At 30.4% G+C, this 16050-nt stretch overlaps 2 protein-coding genes across 2 annotated transcripts in view; both read left to right on the top strand.

Moving 5' to 3' along the window:
- Positions 1 to 16050, top strand: part of LOC111996304 (uncharacterized) — a 67419-nt gene that overhangs the window by 32237 nt on the left and 19132 nt on the right. The gene's annotated exons all lie outside the window — the stretch shown is intronic.
- Positions 2646 to 11400, top strand: LOC111996306 (uncharacterized). The gene is made up of 9 exons (XM_065766843.1): positions 2646 to 2889; positions 2997 to 3201; positions 6401 to 6491; positions 6926 to 7071; positions 7232 to 7475; positions 7750 to 7854; positions 8454 to 8636; positions 9255 to 9462; positions 10858 to 11400. The coding sequence occupies exons 1-9, from the start codon at positions 2658 to 2660 to the stop codon at positions 11343 to 11345; spliced, it is 1902 nt and encodes a 633-aa protein (XP_065622915.1). The 5' UTR covers positions 2646 to 2657; the 3' UTR covers positions 11346 to 11400.

The following is a 16050-nucleotide window of genomic DNA, read 5'->3' as shown; positions in this document are numbered from 1 at the left end:
AAAAAAAAAAAAAAAAACAAAACAAACTAAAGACACGTTTGATATACTGAATGTGAATTACAATATCAATGGTAGTTTTTATTATTGGAAATAAAATGTGTTGTAATGAAATAACCAAACTTATTCATTAGTTTAGTTTTTTTCTTTTTCTTTTTCTTTTTCCTTTTTTTTTTGGGAGTAAACAGTAATACTTATTAGAACATACACAAAAATAGTAATATTAATGTTTTAAATCAGGTTTATAATACATTACATAACCAGAGTACAACTACAAAATAGTTTAACCTTTGTAGTTGTAAATTAAGGTTATAAATAGCTGACACTAGAGACACAACAAACGTGGGATAAAGTTCATTAGTTTGATTGTGAGTTGTAATATTAGAATAAAATTTAAGATCTATTTTAAGAAATACCTCGCTTATACAATTATATTTCTTAGAAAATAATATATTTTAAATTTGAGAGAGATGAGTTATTTTTTTATTATTATTTTTTTAATTTCCATAATTGTTTTGTGGATATGGAAAGTTTGTTTATTTGAAAATATATTAATGTTATAAATTATTACACCTACTCTTAGAGAGAAATAGTTATTTCTAATTTTAAAGAATAGCTATTCATAAAGAATGATTATTCCCTGTAATAAAAACATGACCAAATTATTGAATAGCTAAACCATAGGAATAGTTATTATTATATTAAAATACCTATTACAGTCTACCAAATATACCTAAAAGTTAGATTATTTGAAAAACAAAAATAACTGAAATAATAGTAAAGCCAAATAGGACAATCAATTAAGGGGCATTTAATGGGTCTATTTAAGAGAAGAATAAACAACCATAATAAATTTGCACATGTAAACCAGTAAATTATCTATAAATGAATCTTATTTTATTTTTAAAAAATTGGCAATATCACTTTGCACTATTGATATAATGGTCACTTCATAATTATAAGTTCTTGTGGAATGAGAAATTATACAGTCCTCTAGTAGATTACGTCATTTGTCCACTATTTCATTAAAAGACTTCCACTTGTTTAAAATTGTTAGACCAATAATCAGTTTTTGTTTTAAAAAAAATTAATTCACTAATTTTAAACAAATGGGAGTCTTTTAGTAGAATGGTGGACCACGTTATTTGTCCACCATGAGGACTTTATAATTTCTCTTGTAGAAGGGGTAAAGATTAAAATTCAAATCTCTAGAAGAGAAACTTTACACCAATACATACTTAAATTAGACTAAAGTAAGATTTTAATCTCAAGAAAAAAGAAAAAAAGAAAAAAAAAGGCAACATTTATTAAAAAACTCTTGGAACTAAATCATTAGTTTGAACGCATAACTTTATTGTGATTGTCTTTTTTGTTTTCGAAAAAATTTTATTTTTAAAAATATATAAAAAATAGTATTTAATAAAATATTAAATGCATTTTAACTTTTACTTTTAGAACACACTTGTCAACATAAATGATTCATTGAAGCAGTACAAACTTTCTCCAAAACCAAAATCTTTAGCCAACAACCAAACTTGGCAGTTTGAGCTTCTGGATAGAAGGGGGATAAAGTATCTTGTATCGAATGATACCAAGTTATTCGTATTAAGATAAATTAACGAGAAATATGGGTGTAAAAATAACTATTTACTAACATATATCTTTTATTTATTAGTGATGTTATTGTTTTTGCAAACATATCTCATTTTTTAGATTTTGATACCATTGATATGGTATCATTTGATACCAAATACCTTCTCGCAAAAAAAGACCAGCTTTACTTAGTAATGACATAGTTGTGTTTCAAAATTCAACAAATGCATTGACCTCCCGCTATATTATAGGAGAAACCCAGCTTCAAACAGACAACACGTAACCCTGTGAAAATATTAGCAAATGATGCCTTTCATATTTATACTTTTCTAATCCGAGGAATGATATGTCTACAATATTTTTACAACATTTTTACAACAAATCTTAAGTGGCAGGTTATTACTGGTTGTTATTGTTGGGGCAAAAAAGTAATCTTAGTATTAGTTTCAAATTTGAACCAGTAACAACTAACCACTTGTAATTGGTTGTAAAAATGTTGTAAAATTGTTGTAAACGTAGTATCTCTCTTTCTAATCCTATTCCTGTCCATTTCAAGCACAATGCCACTATGCTTCCTTATTTATACCCAGCTTCAATCTTCTAAACTGCAGTTAGTTTTTTCTGTAAGTTCTTTCTCTTGTTGCTTTTTTATCTGTCCCTTCTTTTCCTGTGACTTCCTGGTAGTTTTATTTTCCACATACTTCTTGGGTTGTTTTCATAATCATATTCTTCTTTAGCTTCCATTAAATGTGAACTTAGAAACAAAACCATGATTTTCAATGACTTTTTATATTCTTGCATACATTTTTTTTTATACAAAATAGAAATTCTATTATAACTTAATCTAAGTATATATATACGTGAAGTTCCTTCTTGAAATCTTGAATTTCAACCCTTCTCCCGTCCCCACTCTCAAGAACTTTGTACTTGTAGAGTTACTATTGCGCATCTTTAGTGTGATGGTAACCACAACACATTTGTATACAATGTTAATGGTTCTTGGTTTATTGTTGGACTCATATATCACCTTTCATTCTTTATTTTCGCAGGACTTGTAGGGGGACAAAATGGCAAGAATTTCAACCCCGTTCCTGGGATTTTTGATTTTAGTATTATGTTGCCATGCATCCAACATGGCAAAAGTGACAGGATACACGGCATACACAGACCCGAACCAGCCAATTCGTGTTAGGATCAGGGATCTCATGATGAGAATGACTCTTCAAGAAAAGATTGGTCAGATGGTCCAAATTGAACGTGCCAATGCCTCTGCTGAAATCATGAATAAATTCTTTATTGGTGATTGAATGACTTCTATTATTGCATTGCTGGAATTGTTTGAGCAATAATTTCAGGAATTGTGTTTTTGAGATTTTAATAAATTGAAAAAATTGGCATTGCTATAGGAAGTGTATTAAGTGGTGGAGGGAGTGTCCCTGCTCCTAAGGCTACTGCACAGCAATGGATTGATGCAGTGAACGATTTTCAGAAAGGGGCTATGTCCACTCGTCTTGCAATCCCTATGATATATGGAATTGATGCTGTTCATGGCCACAACAATGCGTACAGTGCAACCATTTTTCCTCATAATGTGGGCCTTGGAGTGACCAGGCAAGTGCATGATTAACATGATTTTTTTGGATTAGTTTTTTTCACTGAAAGTATATATTTGCTAGAAGTTAACAAAAATATAATTATACCTATAAAATGAAGTTTTGAATGCTTTACACAAACAAATAAATTATAAATTAAAAGAAAAAAAGCTAATCCCAACTCACTTTAAAATTTCAAAATGCATATATAATCAATATTGGATAAAATTAGGTATGCGTTTCATTTATATCTCTATATATGAAGATGATTCAAAAAGTTAGTTATGATTTCAAAAAAAAAAGTTAAAAATACCTCTAATCTAATTAAATAATCCTCATTCCTAAAGAATAAAAAATAGGGTTAAAATTATAATTCAACAAAATTTAAAAACAAAAAACTATTGGAGAAACTTTTTTCTTAAAAATTAAGACACACTTTCTATTTAAATATATCTCAAACATGTTTGATACATTTTCCCTTAAATATTAGCACACACTAAACCCATCGGTTTACTCATTTTCAAAATCCTAAATTTTAGTTTTTTTAAAAAAAAAATTTTTTAAAATTTTTATAATTCTTTCTCGTATAACCTCACTGAAAATTTCAAAATGCATATAATCAATATTGAATAAAACCAGGTATGCATTTCATTTATATCTCTACATATTATCTCTATAATTTCCTTTTAAAAAAAAAATTGAATAAGTTTTTTTGAAGGCATTGATTAGTAGAAGAGTGTCCTATATTATAGACATTTTAAGTGGAGTTTGAGATATATTTTTACCGGGTTATCCTTAAGTTTTTTTTCCCTATTAAAGCTAAGGTTTAGGAGTATTTTTGAACCATATAAAAGCCTAGTCCAAAAAGGGAAATCCCTTTATAAATAGTATAGATATTAAGATGATTCAAAAAGTTAGTTATGACTTTAAACAAGACTAAAAATGCCTCTAACCTAGTTAGATAATCCTTATTCCTAAAAAATCAAAAATAGGGTTAAAATTATAATTTAACAAAATTCAAAAACAGAAAACTACTAGAGAAACTTTTTTCCTAAACATTAGAACACACTCTCTATTTAAATAAAGAAGTGCTATGTCCACAATATTTTTACAACATTTTCACAACAAATCATGAGTGGTTAGATGTTATTGGTTCAAATTTGAATTTAGCACTGAAATTACTTTTTTAACCCAACAATAACAAGCAATAATAACCTGCCACTTAGGATATGTTCTAAAAATATTGTAAAAATATTGTGGACATATCATTTCTCACTCCCACACACGTTTGATACATTTTCCTCTAAATATTAGCACATACTAAACTCATTGGTTTACTCATTTTCAAAATCCTAAATTTTAGCTTTTTAAAAGTCTTTTCTTGTGTAACTTCACTAACAATATGCAAATTCAAATTAAAAAAAAAATTGTGATATTAAACTCAAAAAAAAAAAAAAGCCGCATCGTATGTGTAGAGCGTGTGTGTTAAGGCTAGTGTATTTTATTGTATTTTAATTCTTGTTTTTCAAAATTTTATTATAAATCTACTTGTATAATATTAAGACAAAAATACTATTTTGACCTTATATTTTGGATTACAGTCAATATGGTTCCTACATTTTAGTAGCAATCAATTTAATCCCTGATATTTTTAACTTGCATTCAATTTGGTTCCTACTCTTAACTTACTAACGAACAATATTTATGTGGCTAACGAATTAAACAGTTGGCAACTTTAAGCTTATTAGGCTTAAAATATATATATATATATATATATAATAATATTAAATAAATATTTAAAAATGCCACATCAATCATAAATGATTAAAAAATCAAAACTCAATCAACCTCTCTATACCTCACGATCTTTGAACCTTCAACCAAAACAAAATTAAAAATAAATAAATAACTAAAGCATTGTAGAGATGAGCATGAGAGGAAAGAAAAAGAAGCAAGAGAGTTAGAAAAGAGAAATCAAATCTGAATAGAAAGAAAAGAAAGGAAGGTTCGATATAGCGAGGTTGACTTTGATTTGAAGGAACCTAGAAAAGCAACCAAAAAAATAAAAACGAGATCAGATAAAAGCAACGTCAATGACTCAAGCTCTAATGGTTTCTTTCGTCTTTTTTTTTTTTTTTTTTGCTAAACCCAAACCACACAGACCCTCTCTCTCTCTCTCCACGGCCGGATCTAAACCAACTCTCTTGATTTGCTCGCATAGACCTAGTGTTTTTGGTTCTCTTTCTCATGTCTGTAATTCTTTTTTTTTTTTTTATATACAATCATGTCCATAATTCTGAGTTAAATTTCATTTTTTATTTTTATTCCAGGAGAATGATTTCATGGTGTTGATAATGGACATTTTGAAAAATAATTTGGGGGTTTTGATTTGTGGAAGTATTGGATTAAGTGAGTATTTTATGTTAGTGCATTGTAGAGGCTGTAGTTTAAAAACTTATCTGATTTGTGGTTGCAGATTTGATAAAATTAGGAATTGAGATTTGTTTTGGATGTATTGTGTGTTTGGTTGCCAAGAAAATGAACAAAAAAATTGCAGTATAAGTTTATTTTTTATCATTTTTTTCTATCTTTAAATTTTGATAAATTATTATTTTTTGGTTTTTTAATCATTTAATTGTTGGTGTGATATTTTAAAAAATATATTAATATATATATATATATATATATATATTTTATAAGCCACGTAAACTTTAAGTATATCAACAGTATAATCCGTTAGGCACGTAGGCATTTCCTATTAGTAATTGATGATAGGGACTAAATTGATTGTAAATTAAAAATAACAGAAGTTAAATTAACTGTTACCAAAATACATGGATTAAATTAATTGCGACTCCAAAATGTAAGAACCAAAATAGTATTTTTGACTAATATTAATTGTAATTTTCTTTTAGGATGACTTATTAGAACAACTCTACCTCTTTCTGACTCATCAGATACTGATTTTTCATTTAATTATTGTTATTCTGCTAGCTATGTATCCTATATTGATTGAGATTCACAGTTAATTTTATTATTATTATTTTTTAAATATGAGTATTTTAGCTTTATAAGAAATGCATTGCTTTTAGCTTTTAAATACAGTGTTTCTGTTTTGTACTCAACATGTAAACTGATAATAAGATCAATCCACTATTCTGTGGCGCTCCACAATGCATGAATTAAACTTGTTATGCACATTCTGTGATCTACTGTAGAGATCCTGACCTTATAAGGAGGATCGGGAGTGCAACTGCACGTGAAGTTCGAGCCACTGGAATTCCTTATACATTTGCTCCATGTGTTGCGGTAAGTGAAAATTTCTTCATAGAAATGGACTCTATATAGAAGAAAACCTTAATAACTGAATTTCGCTCTTTTTTCCTTTTTTTTTTTTTTTTTCTACTTTCTTAAACATAATATCTTTCCTTGAAGTTTAGTACATGGACAATTTTTGTCTTTAAAATTTAAATTGAGCGGTTTAGTCCCTTACATGACACATCGTTAAATGAAAAATTGACACAACATCACTCTATAAAGAAACAAATGCACACCCAAATAAGGGAGAAAGAAATGAGTTTTTAACAAAGTCTTTTAGGAACTAAAGTTGATCACTTTACGTACTAAATGAAATAATTTTACTAGAATCACTCGTGTGCTAAATTTTTATTTTATTTTATTTTATTTTAGTACATGAGCAATTCTGTTTTCATCAATGCTATATTCTCTGTTGAATAATGCAGGTCTGCAGAGATCCGAGGTGGGGTCGATGCTACGAGAGCTACAGTGAGGACCCCAAGATTGTCAAAATGATGACTGAGATCATCTCAGGGTTGCAAGGAGAACTCCCTAATAATTCTTATGTCTCCCATCCATATATTGAAGGAAAGTAAGAATCAGTGTCTCCTTTACTTTATTTTATTTGATCTTTGTTTCAAAGATGGTAAATTCAAAAATTTTGTTTACAAAAAAAAAAAAAGAAATCAATAGCCACTAGTGCCAAATATATGTGAAATCCATACCAATGTTTATGATTGCATTGCATACAGAAAGAAGGTGGCAGCTTGTGCAAAGCACTATGTAGGTGATGGAGGCACAGTGAAGGGCACTAATGAAAATGACACCATTGTTACCCCGCGAGTATTGTTCGGCATCCACATGCCTCCTTACTATGTTTCAATCATTAAGGGTGTTTCTACTATCATGGTATCCAGCTCGAGTGTGAACGGAGTGAAGATGCAGGCAAACGAAAGGTTGGTGACTCGGTTTCTTAAGAAAAGACTCCATTTCGAGGTAATTTCTAATTTATTATTAGTAGTTTTTATTAAATTATTGTCAATTTTAATTCATAAATCTTATAAACTGACATGACTATGAATAGATTATTGACACCTCAATAATATTATAATAAATTAATATCTTAATTTTTCTTTTGTTTTGTATATAGTTAGAAGTTGACATTTCGGTATTTAAAGTTTATGTAGTAAAATTTGTAATATTTTACTATTCTCATACAAAATTTATACATGAGAATATTTCTAATTGAATTATGGGTTGAACCTTTCAGGGTTTTGTCATCTCAGACCGGCAAGGACTTGACAGGATTACCTCTCCACCACATGCAAACTACACATATTCTATTCAAGCTGCAATTCTAGCTGGAATTGATATGGTCAGTTACAAAACTCAGCTAAAGTTTTTTTCAAGTCATGTGCATGACTACCCATTTTTTTTTTTTTTTTGGGTTAAACTGAGTGCCTACAATTATTCCTGTATCATTGGAAACCTTTGTGTAGTCTTGCAAATATTTACAATGAGTCTTCAAAATTTAGGTGCACTATTATAATGAGAATTCTTTTTCCTTATCCGTTAATGGTTGGGAAGTGGTAAAACACGTTTTTGCTTTGTTTGAATCTGCAAGGATTTTTTATTTTTATTTTTTTTTAGAGCAGAGAAAAATGAATTTTATGTCATTGTTACATATGATATGTAATGGCACTCACGTGTAGGACTTACTATCTTGTGAGTGCCGATAAATGTCTAACAGCGACACCAAATACCAATCCCGAGCAGAATATACTGTCAAATTGATGTAATTAAGAAGAATATTAGAATCATTCAAAAACCCACTGCGGCCTTCTTCTTACATCTATTAGGGTCCCTAAATAGTAGCATGAAAATCTAGAAACCTTATTTTCACATATATATACCGATATTTGTCTTAAAAATTGCTGTGGTTGAGAGAGATGCCTGATTTCATATCTGTTGCAGGTCATGGTTCCTTTCAATTACCCAGAATTTATTGATGGCTTGACCAATCTGGTTAATAAGAATGTCATTCCCATGAGCCGAATAGATGATGCCGTTAGTAGGATCTTGCGGGTTAAGTTCACCTTGGGTCTCTTTGAGAACCCTATGGCTGATAACAGTCTAGCTGATATGCTTGGAGCCCAGGTTAGCTACTTAATATCCCAAAATAATTGCTTTTTTTTTTTTTTTTTTCCATATATTTTCTTTTTTGGTAATCATATACCTAATGTTAGAGGGTTTTCGACCCTGACCTTATCCTATACCTTAAGAAAGTGTGTCATTTGAGCTAGGAATACACTATAACAAAATGTATTTTTGGTGATGAAATTTAGTGATGAGGAAATTTGTTCATAATAACCAAAAGCTAACATATAGTATAAAAAATGAAGTTTCACAACCCCCCCCCCCCCCTCGCAAAAAAAGTATAAAAAATGAATAACTTTTAGTGAACTTTATAATTTATAATTTCTTTATTTAACTCGGTTAATTTTTTCATGAGCTTTTATTTCCTTTTTTATTTATATAATAACTATTAAAATATATAATTCATTATTTTTTGTTTTTGCTTTTTATAATTTGATTGTTGGAGAGAGGAAATTTGAACCCTGAATATCTTTATTGAAAAAAAAAATGCTAACTAATTGAGATACAAACTCTTAGTTATAATTCACTATCTAATTCGTATAGTCTATAGTTTTGACAGAAATGTCTTGTTATATTTTGTATTGGCCAACTCTTGATCACATTCCATGGGTTCATTAGGAAAATAGAGATATTGCTAGGGAAGCTGTGAGGAAATCACTTGTTTTATTAAAAAATGGAAAGCCTACATATGCTGGGGGTTTTTTGCCCCTCATCAAGGAACAGCCAAAGATTCTTGTTGTTGGAACTCATGCAGACAACTTGGGCTATCAATGCGGTGGATGGACAATCGAATGGCAAGGACTCAGTGGCAATGACCTAACAATTGGTACATATATACTACCAATGCTATACAAATTTTTTTTTTTCACCAATGGTCTAATTTCTTACTATATATATTCTTTTCAATTAGGTTTGTGTGCAAATTATAAGCCATATGAACTATTTTCCCCACCCAAAAAAAAAAAAAAAGGGTTATACGAACTATACCCATGTGGTCTTAGATGTGTGCTCGGTGACTTTGTGTTTGTAGCTAAGTTCATATGGAGAAATATAAAAAAAAGGGAGCAAATTTTACTTTTCACCCTAACCTTTCATATGGATTATAATGTCCCTGACCCAAATGTTCAATTCTCCCAATTAATCCCATCATTTGAGAATTGTTGTAATGTCCATTCTAAATTGAGGTTTATCTTGGACGGAAAATTGCCCACGTGAACAATACATGAATTCCAGGTCTACTCACTGAATAAAGTCGACTTAAAAGTTAAAAGAATTAAAATAACTAAATTTCCATCATATGAAAATTGACCTTGTGGCCAATAAATTGAAATCTTAGAGTAAATTTCCAACACAGATTGCGAATGATTCGTTAAACTTGGCCAATTTGCAAGATTTAAGGTTGGAGAAAATCATTTTTGCATCTTGAGGTGTGTGTGTTTTGCTTCAGAAGAGATTAATAGGAATTATTTGTTGTGTGTGTTCTGGTTCTCAATTTGAGTTAATAGGGCTTGTATCTATGTGGTGTGTGTGTTGTCTCTATTTGAGTTGTACCGTGATTGTATTTGTGTGATTTATATATACGTCAATCAATTTTCGTCTATTTTTAAGTATCTTTCATGATTATGCAAATAATTATCGCTTTTTGGAATATGTTCATGGTAGCTTATGATGTTATGGTTAGGGTATGCATTGCATGATTTGTTTCCGAGTGAATTTACTGAGATATGATGACATTATTTTCTATGTATAATATGGGTATTTTGTGTATATAATGGTACTGATATATACCAATAATTAGTAGATAGAGTTGGGCTGCATGTGCATGCCTTACTGCTTTGTGTTTGTCATACATTTGTTGGGAAAAGATTCAAGAAATTGTTTGATATGATTTATGTTGGTGATGAACCTTTTGATAGTTACTGTTTTTTATTTAGTGATTTTTTTTTTTTAAACCCTCTATATAACTTCAATTTACTGTCTATCACTTGGTAGTAGGTGTTTGATTTAGTTATGAACTTGCCATTAAGTGGGAACTAGTTGGTTCTTCTGGGGGTGCTTTCATTGTTCACCATAAAAGAAAAAGTGCTCACTTTAAGTGCCATTAATAAAAATATGGATGATTTTCAAGTTTTCCAAATTGTATCCCTTTGCAATTACATTTGGTTATCCTCCAATAATTCAGCAATCTATCTCTTTGAAAGAACTACTTTTTTTATGACAGGAACCACCATCCTCAAAGGCATTCAAGAAACTGTTGACCCAAGCACCCAGGTGGAATTCATTGAGAACCCAGACCCTGCCACAGTGAGGTTCAGTTCCTTCTCATATGCCATTGTGGTAGTAGGTGAGAAACCATATGCAGAGACTAATGGTGATAATATGGACCTCACACTCCCAGATCCCGGACCAAGTATAATCAACAATACATGCAGCAATATCAAGTGTGTTGTAGTTGTCATCTCCGGGCGTCCCCTTGTGCTTGAACCATATGTTGAATCAATGGATGGTCTTGTGGCTGCATGGCTCCCAGGTACTGAAGGCAAAGGTGTGGCTGAGGTTCTTTTTGGTGATTATGGATTCACTGGCAAGTTGGCTAGAACTTGGTTTAGACGAGTTGATCAACTCCCAATGAATATTGGGGATCCAAACTATGATCCACTCTTCCCATTTGGATTTGGCCTTACAACTGAACCATCAGTGCAAACCTAAATTACCATTATAGGAAGGCCTTTTTTTTTTTTTTTTTTCAATAAAGAAAGAGGCATGATTGTATCTTACTAAAGTTTCTAAATATGTGATTTTCTTGTCACCCATTTCTGTCCTATTTGCGTATTAAAAATTTTGTTTAGTATGTTCACTAAGTTGTTAATTGGGCATCAGTTAAACTAATTATCGCATTAATTTTTAGATAATACTAAATATTTGAAATCAAGATATGGTTATAAATATTTGTAAATATTAATTAAATCATTTAAAAAAATTACCACATCAATTAAACTTTGTTGTAATTTATAATAAAATTAATAGTACCTTTATTGTCATTTTGGGTGTGTGTGTATATATATAACTATTTTGAAGTTAGGATCATATTCAATACTTATTAATTTTTTTAATTATCATCACTTTTTATGAAATTTGTTTTCCTTATTAAATACTATTCCATGTTGAGGATCCAAAGTTAAGAGACTAAAACTTTGTTGTTGTTACATTTACATTTATTGATCACTTCATTTGTCTCTTAACATATCAAGCTTGATAGCAACTGTAGGGATAAGAGCCCAGAATCATATATTGGGCCTTGGGTTTGGTCTAAAGACATTAAATGGTCCAAGAATAGACAAATAGTTATGAGGGGTTTTAATTTTAAAGTCTCATACGTAAGGAACAAATGAAGGGTGGTCGTTCAAGGAGGAATTCCTTCTCGAATATGATGAATACAGCTCAAATCTGTATCCCAACAATCAAAGTGACTTTCCAGGAGGCTCCAGCGATAAAGACGTGCATCACACACGTATAAGAGTGATGAGAACTCAGAAATGTATAAGGAAAAGCTGCTGCTACTGCATTAAATGCACTGCAGCCACTTTTCTTATCACATTTATGTGGAGAAGACTCCCGAACAGTGCTGTATTGACTACCACGACTCACAAAAAGCCAAAGAATGTGTTTGATGGGACAGACACTCAAGCGAAGGCTCAAATAATCGACAAGTCTAGGATCAAGATGGTCCAAACGGAGCTATATAATGTGAGAGACCTTCCATGAGAGGGGGGGGGGGGAATAGAGAAAGAATACCGTAGCAATCAAAGTTGCATTTGTAATCAGTTCTATTGATTTATACTAAGATTTGCCTCCTCGGACAGTGAATTCATTCAGTCTTATGTGCCTTGTTCCTGCTTGATTATCTTTTAAATCCATACTAGCCATTTTAAATTTGTTAGGGTCTAGTTATTTGACCTACTCTCTACAAATCTATTGTACTAGTTTCACTGCGTCAATATCCCACATATCTTGGGTTTGAACCGCAAAACGTGTCCTTACAGCAACAATCCTCTCTAAACACTCCAATTCTTCCAATCTTTTAAGGTGGCTTTTGAAAATTATGTTCATGCAACCTAAGTCTAATGTGGATTAAAAATATATAATAAAGAGTTTCAAAAATACTCTAACAAAATTTCCACGGTAAAAATGCAATTTACCTACAAAGCAAATAAACCACTCACAAAATAAACACCAAAATTTGCGTGAGAAATCCTTTCACCTGAAGGGATTAAGTATGGAATCAGCTCCGAACAAATCCATTATGAACAAATTAATTAAAATGTATTCTTAAGTTGGAGTCAAAAGCCGAGTTTCACAATAAATACAAGAATATCAACTTCGAAGTGGGATCTCTACTCTAAATACTTGAACGTTCTCTAGTAATAGAATCCAAAAAATTAAATTCATTCCAGGAAAAAAAACTCAATTTGTGATCCTTATGTGTCTCTCAGCCAAGGAAAAAACTCTTATTTTTATTTGCTCTCCCGCACATTCTTAGCTCAAGTCTAGGACCCTATATAAAACATCAAATGGTAATCTTCTTCTAACACAATAAACAAGCTCTCATAAATTTTTCTTCATTTTTGCACTCTACAAAAACTCAACACTCAACAAAGAGATCTCTTTGTGCTATCTCCCAAATGATTATGCTCTCTCTCTCTCTCTCTCTCTCTCTCTCTCTCTCTCTCTCTCTCTCTCTCTTATATGTGTGTCTTTCTTCTCTTTGTGCTATCTCCCAAATGATTATGCTCTCTCTCTCTCTCTCTCTCTCTCTCTCTCTCTCTCTCTCTCTCTCTCTCTTATATGAGTGTCTTTCAATTGCAACAACAACAACAACAACAACAACAAAAATCAAATTACTCTACAAAGAAACTTAGTCCATGTTATTTGTAAGAGTTTTTATCATTTCTCCATAGACAAAAACAATAAACTCTTTACTACTACCTATAAATAAGACTTCGACTTGTATGAATAGGATCCTCTCCATTTCACGATTAAGATTTTATTTCTTAAATCCAACAATGCATCGTCACTTTATTTAAAATTTTAAATAACATGACATTGAATGAATGTTTCTTAAAATTTGTAGGAATAATATCTCTATAATCTAAACCATAAAATGAATCTATTTCAAATGAAAAAGATCCTACTACAACTTGTACTCTTTACTTGAGGCATTATTTTTTACCATTATTTTAATCTACTCATTCAAATTAAAGTAAGGAATTCAAATTCATACTGTAGAGGCTGGTATAACTGGAATTTTTCGTATTGATATCAGGGGAGTCAATACCGTACTGGAGGCTGTACCAGTTTGTTCAGCGGTACGATATATTTCGGATACCGGTCAATACCGGTGTATCGTTTCGGGTTTACCGCTATTTTTTATATTTTTAAATATATATATATATATATATGTGTGTGTGTGTGTGTGTGTGTGTGTGTATTATAATAAATATAAAAGTTTACCATAAAATATTTCCTCAATTCAAAACTAATTATTCATAATTTTAGACTTTAGTATCAATTAAAAGAAAAAAAAAAAACACAATATAAAAAATAGAAAGCTTAAAAATTACCATTGCATACTAAGAAAACAAATAATACTAATAAACTAATGCAAATAAGTTATCATTCTACCCTAATAAAAATTAAAAAATTACAAAACTTAAAAAAAAATAAAATTAAAAATTTTTTTTTTCTGTACTGACCGGTATGCCCGGTACCGGCCGGTATTACCCGAAATTGGCCGGTATGGCCGGTATTTAAACCAGTACAAAACGTTAATGTTTCGATACCGGTATGCAACCGGTACGGTACGTACCGGTACGGTATCGACTTCCTTGATTGATACCTGAAATGATACATAACAAAGCTAATTTGTACCATCCTAAATATTGAACTCTACTAGATCATTTTGGCAAATTTCTATGTTTTTTGGCAATAAACTCGTTTTGGACTGGTACAAATTCAAATGAGTTTTTTTTTTTTTTTTTTGGTTAAAAATTTTGGTACTTGCAACACCTAGTCCGCATTGTTGAAGTTTCAACCATCGTTGGTGAGAATGTTGTGAGACTTAGACGTTGAACTCACCATCATCGTAATGACATTTTTTTTCTTCTTCTTATCTCTATTGCTCCCTGCCTCTTTGACATGTTCTAAATACTGTTTCAAACCCCATTTCAATTTGTCCACTGGAATGAAACATTTTAGTATCAGCCTATTTTTGCATACCATTTTCAGGGTTATTGCTAAAGCTATATATAATTTGGGTTCAAGTTACATTAAATATAACTCTAAGCTATATTACACTATCCAATAACTTGTTATTGAATTTATATTTTGAAAATCTCACCGTTGGATTACCTATTCTATATGTTTTTACCATGCATGCCAATTTTCATGTCAATCGGATGTCATTTATCATTTGATCAAAAAACTCATCTTTGATGCATTATTTTAAACTACCAAAACTTGAATTTAAACAATTGATTGAAGACATCACTATTGATATTTGATAATCTTGAAATTTTGCAAGCATGGAGAACATACGAAAATAATGTAATATAACGGTAAATTTGCTAAAATTTGCATCCAATTAAAAAATATTAGGTAATATAACATTGCATAAAGCTACACCATATTTTATATATATATATATATTGAAAATTTTATATGCCTAAGTCTACATCGATCATATGATATTATACAATACCAAATTATTAATTGAAAAATCAATTAATGCATATTATTAATATCACCATTACATAATATAAATATATAACATGTCATAAATAAGTAAAGAAAATAATATATTAATGAAGAAAAAAAAAACATTTCATATGTGAGTAAAGTAAATAAGAAAAACACATTATTATGGAAAATAATAATAAGATATCATATGTGAGACTTTGGAAAAAATTAATAATTCATTTATATACCGACTATCACCATACCATGTGGAATTTAGTAGAATGGACTGAAACAAGTGGAATGGAGCAGAATGGGCCAGAATTTAGAACGAAGTGAGATATAAGAGTGGTTCATACCGGTTAATTAATTGGAATGAAAAATTCTAGCCATTTTGGGCCGAACAGAATGGAATTCCTAACTATGCTCTTTGTTTCTTTCTTCTTTTTTGGTCTACTGTTTGTTTTTGTTTTCTTCTTCTTTTCTTAATTTTATTTTTGTCTTCTGTTATTTAACAATGGGTTTAAGAAATGACTTAACTCTAAGTCTATGACAGTAAATGTATAGATTATACTAACTGACATTAACTTTATTTTACAGCTATATATACTTATATATCAATAAAATTCTCATAAAAAAAAAAATAATGATTTTATCACTCTCATGCATTCCCCCCCCCCCC

The sequence above is a fragment of the Quercus suber genome, unplaced genomic scaffold (genome assembly GCF_002906115.3).
Source record: "Quercus suber isolate HL8 unplaced genomic scaffold, Cork oak 2.0 scaffold_750, whole genome shotgun sequence".
NCBI lineage: Eukaryota > Viridiplantae > Streptophyta > Magnoliopsida > Fagales > Fagaceae > Quercus > Quercus suber.
The sequence above is the reverse complement of the archived record's forward strand: the minus strand, read 5'-3'. Positions and strand labels throughout refer to the sequence as shown.